At 40.4% G+C, this 18,264-nt stretch overlaps 1 protein-coding gene across 1 annotated transcript; it reads right to left on the reverse strand.

The window, feature by feature from the left end:
- Nucleotides 1–1,278, reverse strand: LOC114573414 (putative claudin-24). Its single transcript, XM_028605610.1, has one exon. The coding sequence runs from the start codon at nucleotides 1,155–1,157 to the stop codon at nucleotides 483–485; it is 675 nt and encodes a 224-aa protein (XP_028461411.1). The 5' UTR covers nucleotides 1,158–1,278; the 3' UTR covers nucleotides 1–482.
- Nucleotides 1,279–18,264: the final 16,986 nt, after the last annotated feature.

Consider the following 18,264-nt stretch of genomic DNA (forward strand, 5'->3'; position numbering starts at 1 on the left):
AATTACTCAAACTGATTAATCGATTATGCAAATAGTTGGAGATTAATTTAATAGTTGATAACTAATCCATTCATCTTTGCAGTTGTAATTGGGAATCTATTTTTACTCACATTTGCTATGTTTTGTCTGTGAAAAGGTTTAATTAAGGTTTAATAATGATCTTAAAATAGACCCTTTTATCATCGAGCTTCCAAAACTCTGTGATTCAGAACTTCATTGAGGAAACAAACCTTTTTATTCTCTGTTGTCACTTTTGCACTTCGGAGCAACGGAAGCCTGAATTAGTTTTATAAAAATGGAATGTTTTCTTTGTTTGAACAAAGTTTTTCCTCTCTAAATGTCCTTTAAATGTACTTCTGAGTTCTTCATTCAGCAAACCTTTTTACTGTGGCTGTGTTCTCTGATGCCACTGACCCAGGTGACATAATAAAATTGGAGAAGATTTGGAAGTGGACTGGTGGCGTCCCTGATGGGTCGTGGTCTCAGACGTACACAGATTTGGTCCTGATGGGGGGTCGTCCCAGCTGCGCCCCCACCCTCACCAGGGGGACGTGGCCAGGTGTGTTACAGTCTTCCTTCTGCAAACACAAACAGGAAGTCAGCAGCAGCGTTCCGGCCACCAGGTGAAGAACTCCCGCTGTCCAGCCACAGAACAGAGCGTCTCCGAACTCCCAGCGCGGCAGCACCTCGGGCACCGACTCGTCGAAGAAGCGTACGACCGTGAGGTGGGCGATGTAGGACACCGGGACCAGCCCCAGGATCCCGGCTACCACGCTCAGCACCCCCCCAGCCATCTTTAGCGCCCTCTTGCAGCGACGGTCCTGCACCTGGCCGTGGCAGCTGTTGATGGCGTGCACGCCGGGGATGGCCAGCAGCAGCGCCAGCAGCCCGGTGGCCAGCGCCACGCACATGAGGATGCGGGCCAGCTGGATGTCGGGAGGAAGGCCCAGCAGGCCGTCGTACGGCCGGCACTCCAGCACGCCCAGCTCCTGCACCACGCAGGTCTGCCACAGCCCCAGCTCGTAGGTCTCGGTGGCCAGCAGCTCGGTGGACAGCGTCAGCCAGCAGGACATCAGCGTGGTGGCCAGCGAGCACAGCCAGGCCCCCCCGCACAGCAGCAGCCCCAACAGTTCCAGAGCCTGGGTGCTTGGCTCCATGGCAGCGGCTGCACTCAGAGTCTCAGGCTCCCCGGGTCTGAGTGTGTCGCACTCTCAACCTCCCCTCTGTCACTCCTCGCCAGCCATTACTCCTTCCAGGGAATATCCTGAGCAGGCTGCCAGCTCCGGACACCCTCCCCCCTCCTTCCCATCACTCCGGAGAAAGTGATTGGCTGGCGCTGCAAACAACAGCCTCATTCAGGCCGCATGCACGCAGGATGTCGTTCAAACGCAGACAGGATGTTATCACTGCACACTTCTCTGTTTGAAGTGAACCCCTCCACCCCACAGCGTCACCAGGCAACATACATGCAAAACAAAGTTTTACATGATTCTTGGTTCAGTAACGAGGGACGAACTGCTTTATAAAACATTAAGGAACATCCACATTAAATCTTGTATCTTGCTTGTAGATGCTTTATTTATTAACGCTTTAGTGCATAACGTTTTGATATTAATGAACGTCCGTTACATTCAAGCCATTGCCAAATGAGTTGCTACAAAGCTAATTAAGACTATCAGCTCCACACAACTCTCTACGTATTTCTCAGTATGACTATGTTCACAAGATTGTGGCGTCCGGTGACTTTCCGGTGCAGAAGCTCGAGATAATTATCTCTTCTGAAGAGTCCATCATATTTTTTTAATCCTTTGTGTCCTCCTTGGCTACTAGTAACTGTGTGGAAGAGAGGGGGGGTGGGACTAATCCAGTTCCAGTGTTTAATATTCTTCAGAAATAAAAGTTCATTGATCTTTGAAAAGGTTTACCTGCATTATGATGCCATTATCATTAAATTAAATGAAATTGGTCTCAGAACAACAATATTATCGTTTATCGCAATAATTTCTGGGACAATTTCTGGTCCAGCTAAATTTGTTATCGTGACAAGCCTGACTATGGCTTTAAGCATTAACAAGATATTATAATTTGTGTTTTTTCTTTGCAGTTTTATTTTCTTCCCAGATGTTACTTTTGGACTTTGGAGCACAAGAAACAAAAACTAAGAAAATCTGTGTTGCAGCGCCATTTCTCATTTCTAGAAACTTCAAGAACTCAAGTAGAATTTAACGTACTGTGAGTTTAAACAAAGTGTGTGTATTCCAATTTAATATCAAGACATTTTACCTGGTACAAACGACTTTTCAAAATTCATTGGATGTAAAACCTCCTGCTTGAAATGCAACCAATAACCCCCACGTAAACACACTCCAAAGAAAGTGAATACATGAGACAGGAGAAGCTCTGGCACTGGTCTGGTCTTGGTCTTGGTGATGACCTGGTCTCGGTTTAGGTGGTCTTGACTACAACACTGATATTTATTTACTTATTTATTTTACGAGGAATACGTCTTGAGATATGTCATATCATTTTCGAGAGGGTCCTCAGTAGGACTGGACAGTACAAAGGACAAGACATTACAGTACAACATACACATTCACACACATACTAACTTCCCCCACGCCCCCACCCCACACCCCTGCCCAGACATCACCAGAATGATCATTACAAAATGTATGAATAGTAATTAAGATCAAAAGATAGAGAAATACCGGAAGACTGGAAAAACAAATCAGATGACCAAAACAAAAATTAACAATTACACCAGAAAGGAATCAAGCTTTATGGAAAGCATTTACAACAATTGCTTGTTTGCAAATAAATGAACAGAGTTGTATAGTAATGAAGTAGAACTACTTCACTACTGTACTTAATGCTGAGAACCCTGAGGCCATTTTTACAATTCCTTTTCTGTCTGGTTTTATTTTCTAAAAAAGCTTGTAAAACATCAACCCTGTTGTCTATAGTCAATCAATGTACATCTTTTTTTTTTCAGGAAAAACAGGGCTATTAGAATATTTGTGCTGTAGTGAGGTCATTTGAATGTACAAAAAAGGTTGTATGACCTTAAAAACAAATAAATAAATAAAACGGAAAATTAATCTTACAGATATTTATTGATATCACACACAGAACAATAAATGCTAAGCCAATCTCCTGTCTAAAACAGTTCCCATATGTCTTGGGTGTCAAACTGTGAAGAAATAAACATTATAACTTATACAGTTGACAAAATATATACATTATTTCAAAAAAAGTCCAGACGCTTTTGCCAATAATCAAAATAATAATGTCATATTTATTGATATCACACACAGCAATGCTACACAAGCATTTGTGTCTAAACCAGTTCTCCTATATATTAGGAGTCATCCAGTGTAAAAATAAACATAATGAACATTATAACTCATATAAATGACAAACTATTTAAATTTTTTCAAAAAAGGCCCAAATGTATCCCAAATATCTAAACAGTGACGCCATTCTTCTCTGTAGAACGGTAATAGACAGGAATTACTCTTTGTTCTTGCTCGGATTCGCTCGCTATCTTTTCCACTACATAGTCTTTGTGTGACAGACCTGCCTTCCCATTGGTTGAAAAATGTCAACACACTCTCGCAAAGCATCATGGGATTTTTATACTAGACGGTAGCACGGAGCTAAGGGCAGAAATGACCGAAAACGTGATAAATTATGGACATCAAAAGGATAAATCTTGGATGTAAGAGTTCCAGTCTGGATAGAAAACCTTCTGTAAAGGATACGAAGACAACAAAGACACCCCCGTGATGGCTAACTCCTTAGCTTTTAGCAGGAAAAGACGGTATTTTAGATCCCACTAAAATGGAAATGTGCCAGAGTAACTCCAATCCATAAAGGAGGTGATCCATCCGATCTTAACAATTACAGACCTATTTCTATTAATAGCAATGTGGCAAAAAAATGTGAAAAGCTAATATTCAATCAGTTATATAACTATATTAATCATTCCTCTATTTTTTCTCAACATCAATCTGGTTTCAGACAAAAGTTGTCTATCACAACTGCCCTACTAAAGCTCACCAATGATGTGTCATCATTCTTGGATAACAATATGTTCCCCAAAGCAATTTTTAGAGATTTAAAGGTCCAATATGTAATATTTGTACTGTAATAAATCCAAAAATAACACCAATGCCTCATCAGATATTAAGGAAACATCTTAAACTGAAATACTATCTTTTCTGACAACAATGCTAATGTCAGTATTTTTTCTTTTTGAAATTTACATTCCGTGACGGAATTTATGTTTATGTTTTGATCTGTGTGTTGTTATCAACTGCCCAGTTTGACAGGCAGGCTGGGTTGCCAGATATGCCTGTAAAAACCCAGCGCGCTACAGCTGTAACGGTAGTACAGCCATGAAAGCAGCAAACAAACAAACAGGATCAACGGAGATAGATTCTACATGACATAAAAAAAAGAAAACAGCATGTTTCTAACAGTTGCGTGACCAGAGACGTAACAACCCCCTGGTAAATATTGGAGATGTATTTGAAAGATGGAGACAGCTTAGATCCCAAAAGGACGCAGAGTTGGCTTATTTTTTCCTGAACAGGTAAGCATTAGCTTCAGGCTAATTTATCACAGCTACTAGGGATGGGCATTTTTTGTCATTTCAACATTTGTGTACTCACATTGAATTACATAGCTAGAGTACCCGAGTTGGTTACTCGCAAAAACAATTGAGACTGCTAACTGTTAACGTTACCGGGAGGACCAGGCAAGCAACCCATGGCTGTTTACAGTGTGTAGCCTCTTCAGCGGCTGGAGCCGACAACGGTGAGTTATTTTAAACCATGAGAGGGGGACTGTAAATCAGAAAGAGAGTTTGCAGTGAGTTTAGCGATTGTTGCCGTAATTCTAATCCAATGAAGTGTGTTCCGTCGGCAAGGTAGTGGTATTTTCAGCGTTTCGTATTGTAATTCTAAGCCGAGGAAGTGTGCCTGACTGACGTGTGGAGAGGACAGTGAGGTTGTTGTATTTTTAGAGGTTCATACTGTAATTTTAAGCCAAAAAAGTGTGTCTGTCAATTGGTTACAGAGCTCCGCGTGAGCATGGGCTTTTAGCTTAGCTACTCCGCTGTGCTGTGGAGTAATGTCTGGCTATGTGAGAAAAGCGTCTAGCAACATTGTTGTGATGCTGCAGTCTCAGCCTGGCAACCCCCGTGAACTTCGAGTCTGGGCAGGAGGGGGCGGGGGAAACGACTCTCCAGTATTTTGAATTGGTAGTGCAGTCACTATTTTAACCGCTAGCTGCCAGTATTACATACAATATTACATATTGCACCTTTAAACTAAAGCATTTGACCTTGTTAATCACTATATTCTTTTAGATAAACTTCATGCCATTGGTCTCTCTAAACAAGATCTTCTCTGGTTCAACTCTTATTTACATTTTCGATATCAGTGTGTCCTTATCCAGGGTAGTTTATCTCGCTTTTCTATCATGGAAAAAGGTGTCCCTCAAGGATCATCGTTGGGGCCTCTTTTATTCTCAATCTTCGTCAATAATCTCCCCCAAGTTTGTTCTGATTGTTCTATACATTTATACGCTGTTGACACAGTGATATATACTTCTGATACAATGATATCTAAGATACAGAACAATCTTCAATATGATTTTGATACTATTCAAAAATGGCTCCAATATAATGACCTTCTGTTGAATAAGAAAAAATCAAACTGCATGCTTTTCCCAACAAGATCTGCTACCTTGAATCAGACTTACCTGTTATTTAACTTCTTAGATGGCACCCCTCTTGGGTGAGTAGATGAATATAAATACCTTGGCCTTTGGCTTGACTCTCAACTCTCCTTCAAAGCACACATAAACACTATTGTAAGGAAGTTAAACTGCAATCTAAGGATGTTGTATCGTTCTAACAATTCACAGCTGATAAGGTTAAGAATTGTGAAACAACTATTATTTCCAATTATAGACTATGCTGATGTAGTATATCAGAACACTACTGAGACCAATCTCAAGCCTCTGACTGTTGTTTTTAATAGTATCTGTAGATTTGTGTTGAGATGCCCCTACCGAACACATCATTGTGTCCCGTGTTCCTCACTGAATATGTTGTGACCTAATGCTAGGAGACAGTTTCACTTGTTTTTGTATTTTCAAATGCATATATCTTAACTATCCACCCTATTTGAAACAATACCTAACACCTTACCAAATAATTTATCGTTTAAGACACACTGATATTTTATCCTGTAAATGTTACCTATAATCAGATGTTTGTTTGCATGGAAACTGATTTTTACAAAGAGACATTCAAAATACACAGGATTTTCATATGGAGTAATAAGCTCCAAGAATAAATATGATGAAACATAGGCAGCTACACCACCACCACTTGCACCCCTGTCAGCTCTAAACAATATTTATCTGTCAAGTTTGATTTCTTCATCTGAAATATTAGTTCAGCCAAGTCTCAGACAGAGTGATAACATCTGGTTTGTTGTAGGCAAGCCAGGCTCTTACAAGATCTATTTTGTTTGGCAGACTCCTAATATTTAGATATATTACATGTAAGCCTTTACCAATAATAGACGAGCTGTTTTAGTAGTGTAGGGACAGGGATAGGGGTGAAGCAGGGACGAGAGGGGGAGCCATACACACACGCACACACACACACACACACACACACACACACACACACACACACACACACACACACACACACACACACACACACGAAAGAAACTCTTTTGGGCATTAGCAATCAAACAGATATCCGGAGACATTCAAGGACTGACGAACAATACCAAGGCATTCCTATAAAAAGGATGCAAGGTCGAAATCCTGGTTGAGGCCAGGGAAATTGGTGCCCCTCAGGGCATGGATCCAGGATGCTTCTCTTTGTTTAAGGGGGATGGGGGGAGGGACAGGAGGGGACAGGCATGTCTTCTGACGTCCATCCACAAGGAGCCGATCCAAACATCTTACACCCCCCCCCTCCCAGAGGACTGTATTTCTAATTTGTCCGACGGCCTGTCCTTTTCCCCCACTTGTTCAGGTAGAGACTTTAACACGAAGGTGGACCTCTTTGGTTCTACAGGAGTTTACAGCTGAAGGTCTGGTACCACCACAACACTCACAACACTGTTGCCCGTTCTGCCACCACAAGTGATGAACTACACCAACCAAACTCTTATTTTGGGCTTAAGTCCAGCTTTCTGCCCTGCTCCACAAACTCTACACTCAATGGGCATCATTCACTAATATCTTCCCAAGTTATTTCTTAAATTTGTTCTTAAGAAAGTTCCTAAGAAAAGTCTACGTCTGATTCATGACGTGTTCTTAAACAGCACAATTGTTCGCAGGTGTGTTCTTAGAATGATGAATCACAATGTCTTTGTAAATTGAAAGTTCATGCCCGTTGCTTCTATTTAGCAAAGGTAAATGCCCCGATAATTCCCATAAAAGGGCATGAGATGGCAGGGCCATGTGCACACTTAGAGAAATGTCGAAAAGGCATGGTAAAGACGGTGGAGGCCTCGACTCCAAAAGAAAGAAAAACTTTAGTAATTCTGAAGTGGAGGTACTGCTGCAAGACGTTAGCGTAATACGAGACATAATTAGTAGCGTCAGCAGTGGATAGTGTAGTGTGTATTTATTAAAACAAACAAACATATAATTATATAAAATAATCAAAAACATTAGTCACAAAATTATAAAGGAGAGAAATATTACATTTTAAATTAGAACGGACGAAAACGGTATAATTACTTTGCGCAAACATGTCAGCTCTCAAATGTGCATAAGAGTGCTCTTGAGTGTGCGTAGATTCTGTTTTAACCTAAGAACAAATCCCAAATAAAAAAACATTGGAGAAGGCCAGAATCTTCCTGAAAACTGCATACGTTAAAAACTAATTTGTTCTAAAGAACGTTTGGTGAATGAGGCCCAATACTTTAACTAAAAAAGTGTCTTATGAGCTAGAAAATTTGTTAAATATCAGACGGTGCAATTTAACGCAAAAATAATCAAAAGCACTTCAATAGCTATCAAACAAAGATGACATTATCATAAAAAGTGCTGACAAGGGTGGCGCAGTACTACTCTCAGCCCTTATCAAATCCATTAGAGATTATGAAAAGAGAACTTGAGGAGTTACTCAATTTGGCAAAAAGCAGGTGCTGGATTTCAAAGTATGAACATGACTTTCTACTATGCCCACATCCGCATTTTCCTTATTCTTATATGCTCCCAAAAATCCATACAAACCTAGGAAATCCACCAGGTAGACCCGTTATTAGTGGGAACGGTATAATAACAGAACCTTCCACTAAATGTATTGACTACTTCATTAACCATTTGTAGCTACATTATATTGCTACGTTCAGGACAGTACTCAGGTCCTAAAGAAAGTAGCACAAATACAGAACATTGGTTCCTGCATTATGGCCACTATGGATTTGGAGTCTCCATACAGCAACATTGCACATGATGAAGGGTTGGAGGCCTTGAGACACAATTTAGGGTCAAGACCTAATGAACTGATGCCTCCTAGTGACTTTATTGTGCAACTGACTAAGTGGACTCCAAGATAAACTTTATAAACAAAAAAAAGTGGACGGATAATAGGTGCTTTGGACCTAATTATGCTAACCTATTTTTAGGACAGGAACAACACACAACCTGTTCAAGAACAACATTTTGATGTTATTTTGTTCTTTTCAGGCTCAGAGCAAGAGGGGCACCAGTTTCCTTGGCCTCAACCAGGATCACATCCTTTTTATAGGAATGCCTTGGTTCTGTTTTTCAGTCCTTGGTTGTCTCTTGGTTTCTCTTTGATTGACAATGCCCAAAAGAGTTTCTTTTCATGCCACTTTCTACATCTACTCGCTACATTTCAGAGAGAAATATGGTACTATTTACTCCACTACATTTATCTGACAGCTTTTGTTACTAGTTACTTTACACATTAAGATTTCTGCACACAAAACACATGTGGTTTATAAAATCAGATGTTTTATTCTAAATGAAACTAGCCAACAATATTATATGGCTTACAAGTCCAGCTGAAATGATTCAACCATTAAACACATAAGTGTTTGGATCTTTTACACTGAAAATTAGTAAAATTTATTTTTCTTTAATGTTAATACTTTAACTACATTTTCCTGATGATACTTACAGACTTTTACTGAAGTAACATTTTCAATGCAGGACTTTTACATAGTATTTTTACAGTGTGGTATTAGTACTTTTACTCCAGTAAAGGATCTGAATACTTCTTTCAACACTGACACACTAAAGTATATATTTCCATTTGGTGTTGCCTGTACTTATGATTTTGCTTTACTGACTACTGATGGCCTAGATGCTGCATTTTGTACCATGTGCTGTGTAATATATCTGTAGTGTTATGCCCCTAGAGGCCAGGTAAAACAGTAATCATGCTCTCACCTGTGATCACCTTCAAACTATAATCCCTTTGTCTTTTTGTGTCACTACACCCTATATATATATATATATATATATATATATATATATATATATATATATATATATATATATATATATAAACTACATGTATTTTGTGTGCAGAAATCTTAATGTGTAAAGTAACTAGTAACTAAAGCTGTCAGATAAATGTAGTGGAGTAAATAGTACCATATTTCTCTCTGAAATGTAGCGAGTAGATGTATATATATATATAGTCAATCTATCTGCATATATAAATAGCTGTCAGATTCATGCAGTGAATAAACACAGAAATCATATTTATATAGAAATACCAAAATAAACAACAATAATAATACAACCCCAGTTGTTTTTGTCTATCTGCAGAACTCCATTCAGAAAAAGCAGCTTTTGGCTGGTGTGTGGTGTCAAGGTGCCCTCTGGTGGACATCAACAGGATCTACAAGCAGAGCTGCAGGAAACAAATACACACACAAAAACATGTTTACATTTTTTTATTATTAGCCTGGTCCTGACCACGCTAACAGCCAGGATTTATTTAATCCTGGAACCTTTTCTGTTCACTCTGCAGTGTTTTTACCCTATTGTTATCAGCCTGGATTAAAATACAACAGGTGCATACACCTATACATTTCCTGAGTAACATTATCTTCTGCTTACTTTTAAGGCAAAGCGTACAATTGTTAATTTGTGCAAATGATTAGTAGCCTAATCATTGAATGGTAGGATTAGGACGGTTTCCATTCAGAGCAGAGGTCAGTTAATGTTTATATTTAGGCTGCTTATGCATTCAGTCGGTCCGCGATCGTCTGCTACACTTTCTCTTGCTGTTTCGTTACAGCGGCCGTGTTATTTTATTTTTATTCAAATAATGTGTTTCACGTCATCATACTTCCACAAGAAGCTGCTGCTCACTCTGTATAAAGTATGTACATGCGTATTCTCCATTTTGGCATCAGTAAATCTGTGCTCGACCTCGCGGTCTTTTGAGGAAATCCGTGGACGCGCATCTATCTGAATTAGTTCAGCCTGGCTCAACCTAGTCTCTCCTCCTCAGCCTGGCTTGGCCTTCGTGAAACGCACCAAGCAAGGATGCACAGATTAGAATAGGTCAAGCCTGGCTTTATCAGTTATCCTGGATTTATATATTCTGCTTTTGTGAAACAGGCCCCTGGATGAACTCTCAAAAGCTTATACTGTGACCACCACATATAACAGAAAAATTACATTTGGATTTGTTTCAATGCTATGGCTGAAAGTATAAATAAGCAACAAACATAGCAAGGAAAGGCTGTCATGATAAACTATATACATATATAAAAGGAAAGAAAAAATAAATGCACCTAATGAAGAAAGAAAGTAAAGAAATGGTGTGCAAAGATTTATATATACAGTGTATATATAGTGTATATATATATATATATATATATATATATATATATATATATATATATATATATATATATATAAAATTAAATTCACGGGATATAGTATTACAATATGAATATGATTATTTAATACAATTAAATAAAAATTAAATAAAACAATTAAATAAAAAAGAAGCAGCGGTTCTACTCCGAATTCCTCACGGCTAGCCCCCTCCTGAGGAAACCCATTTTGACCGCTTGTTCCCTCAATCTCTGTTCTTTGGGTCATGACCATAGGTGAGGGTAGGAACAGACATTGTCCGGTAGCTTGAGGCTCTGCCTTCCAGCCCAGCTCTCTTTTCATCACAACAGGGCAGTAAACCCAATACAATACCATCCCAGCTGCTCCGATTCACAACTCCTTCACTTGAGGTAAGGACCATCGCCTCAGATTTAAAGATTCAGGGAGGCTGAGAAGTGTGATACTTTGAACAGGGGAACCACGGAACCACCACCCCTTGAGTCTGTGCGTGCGTGCGTGCGTGCGTGCGTGCATGCGTGCGTGCGTGCGTGCGCGTACCAGGGAATTAAATAAACATTTCTATTTGTACCTCCTCCTCCTTTCCGCCCTCTTTACTAATCTTTCAAAAATTGGTGCAGGTGTTTGCCTCCCCCAGCTGCTCCCTGGCCCAACTTTCCGCCTGTTGACCCTTCACCCTTCATGAACAACCCCCAGACCCAACGGGTGGGTGTTTGTTCCTGTGGTTGGAGGTTTCTTCCCCTTAATCATCCAATTATAATATGAAGTTTAAACTATAGTATAATTACTATAACTTTAAATACAAATGAGTTGAGGGCACAGAATAGTGTGAGTTGCCTCATTAATATACTTCACAGAAATATATTCATCTGCTAGAGGTCAATCTTCGGCCGGATCGTTCTGTCACGGTGGGTGTGAGTGTGAGGCACCGGTGATAAGACCCAATTGCAAGCGATGCAGACAGACTTCTACAATTCAATGATTAATTGCCACAATAAAGGGATATACAGGCCTACAGGCAGGTAAATGTAACCCACCCCTCAAGGGAGCAGTGGGCAGCCATTTACAGCCGCCGGGGACCAAGCCAGTGCCTTGATCAAGGGCACTGACTGGAGAACTTAGTACATGTCTTTGATGGTGGGGGAAACCGGAGCACCCAGAGGAAACCCACGCAAACATGGGGAGAAAATACAAACTCCACCTGGATTCTAGCCCAGAACCTGTGAGGCCATAGCGCTAACCATTGGGCCACCATGCTGCTTCAGGTGACTGGGACTGGAGGGAAAGTCAAAGGCATCTGGTGGGCAGGCAGAGAATTTAAATGAACGGCTTTGAGGAAGTGGGAATGTGGCTGAAATGAAGGGACGAGACAGACAAATGTCCTAACATTGTCTCTAAGACAGTGTTAAGTGACTCTTCAGTAACACAGAGGTCCCAGGTGGCTGTAATAATTCCTCTTCTCCTGCTGACTGGGAATTGATCTCTTCCTAACATGAGTACATGTCATAAACAGTCAAAAGTTATAAAGTGGAGATCTTCCAAAGTTACAGCTTATTTAGAACAAACTGTTTCTCTGGAGTTTGGCTCAATTTGCTGAGTTGAGCAATGTTTGGATTTTACTCAACAATGTTTCCCTGGTTAATCAAACACAGTACCACACACGCACACGCGCGCACACACACACACACACACACACACACACACACACACACACACACACACACACACACACACACACACACACACACACACACACACACACACACGGATGGCAATAGGGGAACAGAAACAGTGTGCAGTTTTGGCTACCAGGCAACATTAGGATTTACTTGTACATCATTCTGATTACCACCACCATCTCCTTTACTTGTATTACTCTATGTATTATTTTATCTCATTTAGCTATTATGTATTTTATTCCATTATATATTATTGTTATTTACTTCATTTTATTTATTTATTTTTGCTAATTGTTTTCTTTGTATTTCATAATTGAATATGAGCTTTGGCAACACATGTCACATTCCATGCCGATAAAGCCTACTGAACAGCTGAGGCATGGCTGAAAATGTAGACGGGGCCGTTGCTTTGTCATCAGATTGTCTGGAGCGTTGCATGGCAACGGTCTCTCAAACCCTGTTCTCAGGAATTTGTGATGTTGCAATCACCAGAACTACAGTTTTTTTGCTAACACGCATTTCTCATTATTAAGTTCACTTTTTCAGAACTTCTCAGTCAGGGCATCAGCAGTCAATTGTACTTGAGTTGTAGAACTCAACTGTGGATCCCTTTTCATTGCTTTGACACTAAATGTATTCAATAACCACATCTTTCAAAATCCATCAACTCTTTTTAACCACCACCAAACCTCCGCTAATTCCGCTAATTCCGCTTAATTTTGCACAGGTTTACATACTATTGTAAAAACTGTTCAATTTAAATAGCATAATATACAATTTCTGTAATGAGACTACTTTGATACATTCTGATATATCTACATTAAAACCGAAAGTTAAAAAAGAATGCATAAACTCCTAATTGGAAACACTGAGTGCTCTCCCAGTATGGTTTACCTTTCTTCCACCTTACTCTCCATTCCTCCAGCCCGTAGAGGAACTCTTTTCTTCGTGGAGGTGGACCCTTTACATGATCAGATGTTCCTCTTGGACATGATGCATGCTGGATGATACAAGGTCTGCAGAAGATCACCAGGGTCCTTATGTATTAAACTTGCGTACACTGGTTTTCACTCACACAGTGTGATGTATAAAAAGGATCTTGCCACGAGAATGTGCGGGCCGTCCACAAAGTCTTGTCTCTGTAACGTGGCAAATTCAAAATGAAAAGTTTACACTCCAGTTACTGTCATACATCTATGACGTTGTCTATGAAAAAAACATAATTATATCTGCTGATACACCATCGAAGTTTGATCATTTATGTGGATAATGTTTTACATCTAAAGGCCAAAACCCCAACGGGAAATGCTATTAACTATTTATTTGTAGGCTACTTAATAAATTCTGATAAACACAAGGGCGTAGAATGTGTGAAAACTCCACTTACTACTAATACTTGCAGTTGCCTTCTGTATATTGCTATATTGTGCGCAGTCTGTACAGTTGCTGAGGTTTACAGACCTCAATCACGCACAGGTGGCGAGACGTACAGGTCCATCTCCCCGGGAACAAACACAGCGTTGGGTGGGCAAAGTCCTGTGTGATGCGTTAATTGATACAGTGGATGATGTGTAAGTCACCTGGGTCCCCCCTATCCACCTGGGTCGTGGTGGTTTGGGTCTACGTCGCGCTGGACTCAGTTTCCACATACTCACTACACACTATATTTCTGCCATGGTTCACTGCATTCACCGCCCTGTCACCATTTACCACTCACAGGTTTTCTTTTATTACTTATCCCAGAAGAAAAACCTCCAAACAGAACATTTCTTCCTCACTTCCATCCGTGATCAGCACCTCGTGTTTTGCAGCAGGGAAATTGGGGGTTGCCGTTGTGATTGGACTAAGAATTACGTCAGGGGCGCATGTATTAATTTCTGGGAGGAGGCAAGGTGGGGCTGGTGGCTCGTTCACGTTGATTGTGATGTATAAAGGAAAGGTGCTCTGTTAGTATGAAAGTCTTTTATACATGAGGCTCCAGGGCTGGATCAGGCATGCAAAAAGGATTTTCTACCAGGTGTATTGCAAGAGAGGACAGAAGGCGTGCTGTGGATTGAAATTGAAATGGTTGTATTTCTATATTTGCAGCCATCCCATACATGATGTGAATATGTATCGTTCTGTATTGCATAACTAGAATGACTCTATGCAAAAAGCTTTTTGAAGCATATTGCAGCATTTCTGATTAATTTCTGTGACATGTACTGTAAGGCAGCAATAAATGCAATAAATAAGTAAATGGTCAGCATTTATATAATGGTCATTATATTATATTATATTATTATCATATATAACGATGGCCAATGTTGTTCAGTGTTTTGGTACAACAGTTGATCCTGAAATGAGTGTTAAGTGTTTCGGTTGAGTCAGTGCATTCTGGCTGTGAGATTAACTGCTGTGCTAAGCTGCACGTCGGAAGACCACTGTCTGAACAGTGGTCACAAGTTCAGTGAACTCAGTATAGAGAAATGTGTGTTGTAAAAAAACTGTAATGCATATTCAACCAGTCAACATTTTAAAGAACTTGTAATCTTTCCCAATCTTTACAATATTTTTCAGAAGAAATCAGTTTCAATTGTTTCCTTTCCCACCATTTTGTGCATGAAAGAAAACATTCCAAAACCAAACAATCATTCCTCCAACTCAGCAAGACTGCAAACAGTAGGCTGTACTCAACACGACTCGCTCAGGGAGTCGGGCAGGAAAATCAAAAGGGTTGGCAAGCAGGGGATGATTAATCAGAATCTGATCATTTATATCACATATAATGTCTTCCAGGACACGCCTCTTAACATTGCGGGGAAGTTTGAGACAGTGCCTAAGGAGTGGCATACCGGGGTGGTGGTTCCCCTGTTCAAAAATGGGGGGCCAGAGGGTGTGTGCCAATTACAGTGGTACCAGACTTCTCACGTTCCTCCTCAGGCCCATCCAATTCATGTCCGACCAAAGCTAGAGCTGTGTCCGGGTTCTCGGCAGTAAGTCGGACTCGTTTCAGGTGAGGGTTGGCCTCCGCCAGGGCTGCGCTTTGTCACTAATCCTGTTTGTGATATTCAAGGACAGGATGTAGAGGCATAGTCGTGGTTGCAGTTTGGTGGGCTGGGGATCTCATCACTGCTTTTTACAGATGATGTGGTCCTGATGGCATCATCGGCCTGCGACCTTCAGCAGAAAAAGGTGACACATCTCTTCAAAATAACGTGACTATTACACGACCTGGCGTGAGACCGGGTTGCGTGACTATATAACGACCTGGCATGAGACTGGGCTGGCACTATTAGGCCCCTGTGGGGCGGGCTAAGCTTTTGTCCTTAATGGCATTTCCCCCTTACATTACTTTTACTTTTATACTTTAAGTAGTTTTGAAACCAGTACTTTTACACTTTTACTTGAGTAAAAACCTTGAGTTGATACTTCAACTTCTACAGAAGTCTTTTTAAACCCTAGTATCTGTACTTCTATTTGAGTAATGAATGTGAATACTTTTGACACCTCTGAGTACACAACATTAAATATCTATTTTCACTTTAAAGACACCACCACTGATATCCACGTAGCCATTTGTCAATAGTGAAGTCCAGTGACCATATACACTGCGCCGTACAGTTGAGGAAGTGCAGACCTTTCTCTGGTTGGTTGCTGATGAAAGATTTGATTGAGTGTGGCGATAAAGATTATATTGTGGCAGTTTCACCCAGCGGCACTATGGCAATTAGCTGAGAATGCTGTGGGAAGTATCCACAGTGGAAAAGGAAATATAGAAAAGGACCTGGTACCAGAAGTAGTCACGTAGTGGAATCACGGCATTTGAAGACCTGTTTTATCCCAACAGCCCCATACTGTACCTTCTCTGTCACACACTTACACACAATGTATCTCACTGGACCACAGGTTGATTTCATATATATGTACATAAGATTTAATTTTGTACAAAATAAAGGAACATATTTTTTTATAGCACTGTGTAAACAGTTTAGAAAAAGAAAACAGTGAACATAATGTATTCTTTGTACAATACACATATATCTGTTCCAAAAGTGAGAAAAACAGAAGACTGCAACAACACCACTTCAAATGAAGAAACAGATTGGAAGTCAGAGGGCTCCGTTTCTGTGTGGGAGCATGGAGCTATAACTGTATGGAAGTGAGGTTTGGACGTGTGGAGCTGATGCAGTGAAACTACTGAGCTGCATGTCATCAGATCCTGAGCAAACTCCCTCTGTGGTTGAAGTCCAAAAAAAAAAAAAAAAAACTGTAAAAATGAGTAAGTGAACTGTTTTGAATGAACTTTAGATTGGTATTGAACTCCTGCAAAGTGGCAGGTTTCCTACAGACTACATCTAAATCAGGTCAATCAGAAGCATCCCTGCAGCATGATGCTGACACTACACTTAAGCGTGATTTATGCTTCTGCGTTAACCCTTGTGTTGTCTTCGGGTCAAATTTGAACCGTTGTCTAAATGTCTATATCAGAAATATTTATTTTTAACTACCTAATTTTGATTACCCAAAAATAACATGGATCATTCCATACAACACGCTTCACAAGTACAACAAAAATCTATACTTTCATTGAATTTTGTGTTTTGTTAAATTTTTTAGCATTTGAAAAAAACAGTATCTCGACTAAACGTTGACATATGCACATATGCCATTCTGTGATTATCCTTCCTTTAATTTTAGTCTAAATAATTAATAATTTCTGCTTTTTAACTCACGAATTAGGTATAATTTCCTATAAATTACATTTTTATTGACCATGAATTCCAAAAATAAGTGTAAATCTAGTAATGACTTTGTGTTAGTGGTGTTTATACATGGTAGTGAAAAGAAACGTTAAACGTCAAAAAAGTGCCAAAAACATTGAAAAAAGTGCCAAAAGAGCCCAAAACGTTTTTGACCAGACAACACAAGGGTTAAATCTACGCCGTGGGTATATATAGTAAGTAGGGACGTGGAGACACGGACCCTACGTCGTAGCCTGCCATGCTCCTCGTCGCTAGACTGAGGCTCGGTAGCGTTGCATTTCTCCCTGACTCATTTCCTGGTTCTCCTTCTCCATAAACAACATGAAATCAAGGAGAGGGTTCACTTTTCCTGCTACTGATTTGCCCACCGTGGTCAGAAAGCACAGGGGAGACACTTTATTTCTCTCACTATGACTTTAGAGTCACTACTCGCTCTGAAGATAATCACTTTGACTCACTCTACCACACACGCACACACATACACACAAATGCCGGCCCTGCTATTCTTTTTTTTTTTTTTTTATTATTTATTGGGCATTTTCAGCCTTTATTTTGACAGGACAGCACATGAAAGGGGAGAGAGAGGGGGGAATGACATGCAGCAAAGGGCTGCAGGTCGGAGTCGAACCTGGGCCCTCTGCGTCGAGGAGTAAACCTCTATATATGGGATCTACCAACTGAGCTACCCGGGCGCCCCGACCCTGCTATTCTCTTGAAGAGTTCGACACACACACCAAAGCAGTTGAAGTATAAAGTTCAGGCTACTTACGTAGGCTACGGTCAAAGCTCTGCGTGGAGACTCCGCAGAACCATAAATCACGCTTTAGAGCTATGTGTAAATGTTTACAATCATGGTCAAATAGTTTCAATTTGATCTGAGCAGAACATAGAACCTTCTTCCTCTTAGTCTCCAAACTAAGACCCTCTTGCACTTCCAAATGCAGGTTGCATTTAAA

The sequence above is a fragment of the Perca flavescens genome, chromosome 2, assembly GCF_004354835.1.
Source record: "Perca flavescens isolate YP-PL-M2 chromosome 2, PFLA_1.0, whole genome shotgun sequence".
In the NCBI taxonomy this organism is placed as follows: Eukaryota; Metazoa; Chordata; class Actinopteri; order Perciformes; family Percidae; genus Perca; species Perca flavescens.

Bases quoted from the DNA above. Each gene is read 5' to 3' on its own strand.
- LOC114573414 (XM_028605610.1), bottom strand. From the start codon at position 1,157: ATGGAGCCAAGCACCCAGGCTCTGGAACTGTTGGGGCTGCTGCTGTGC.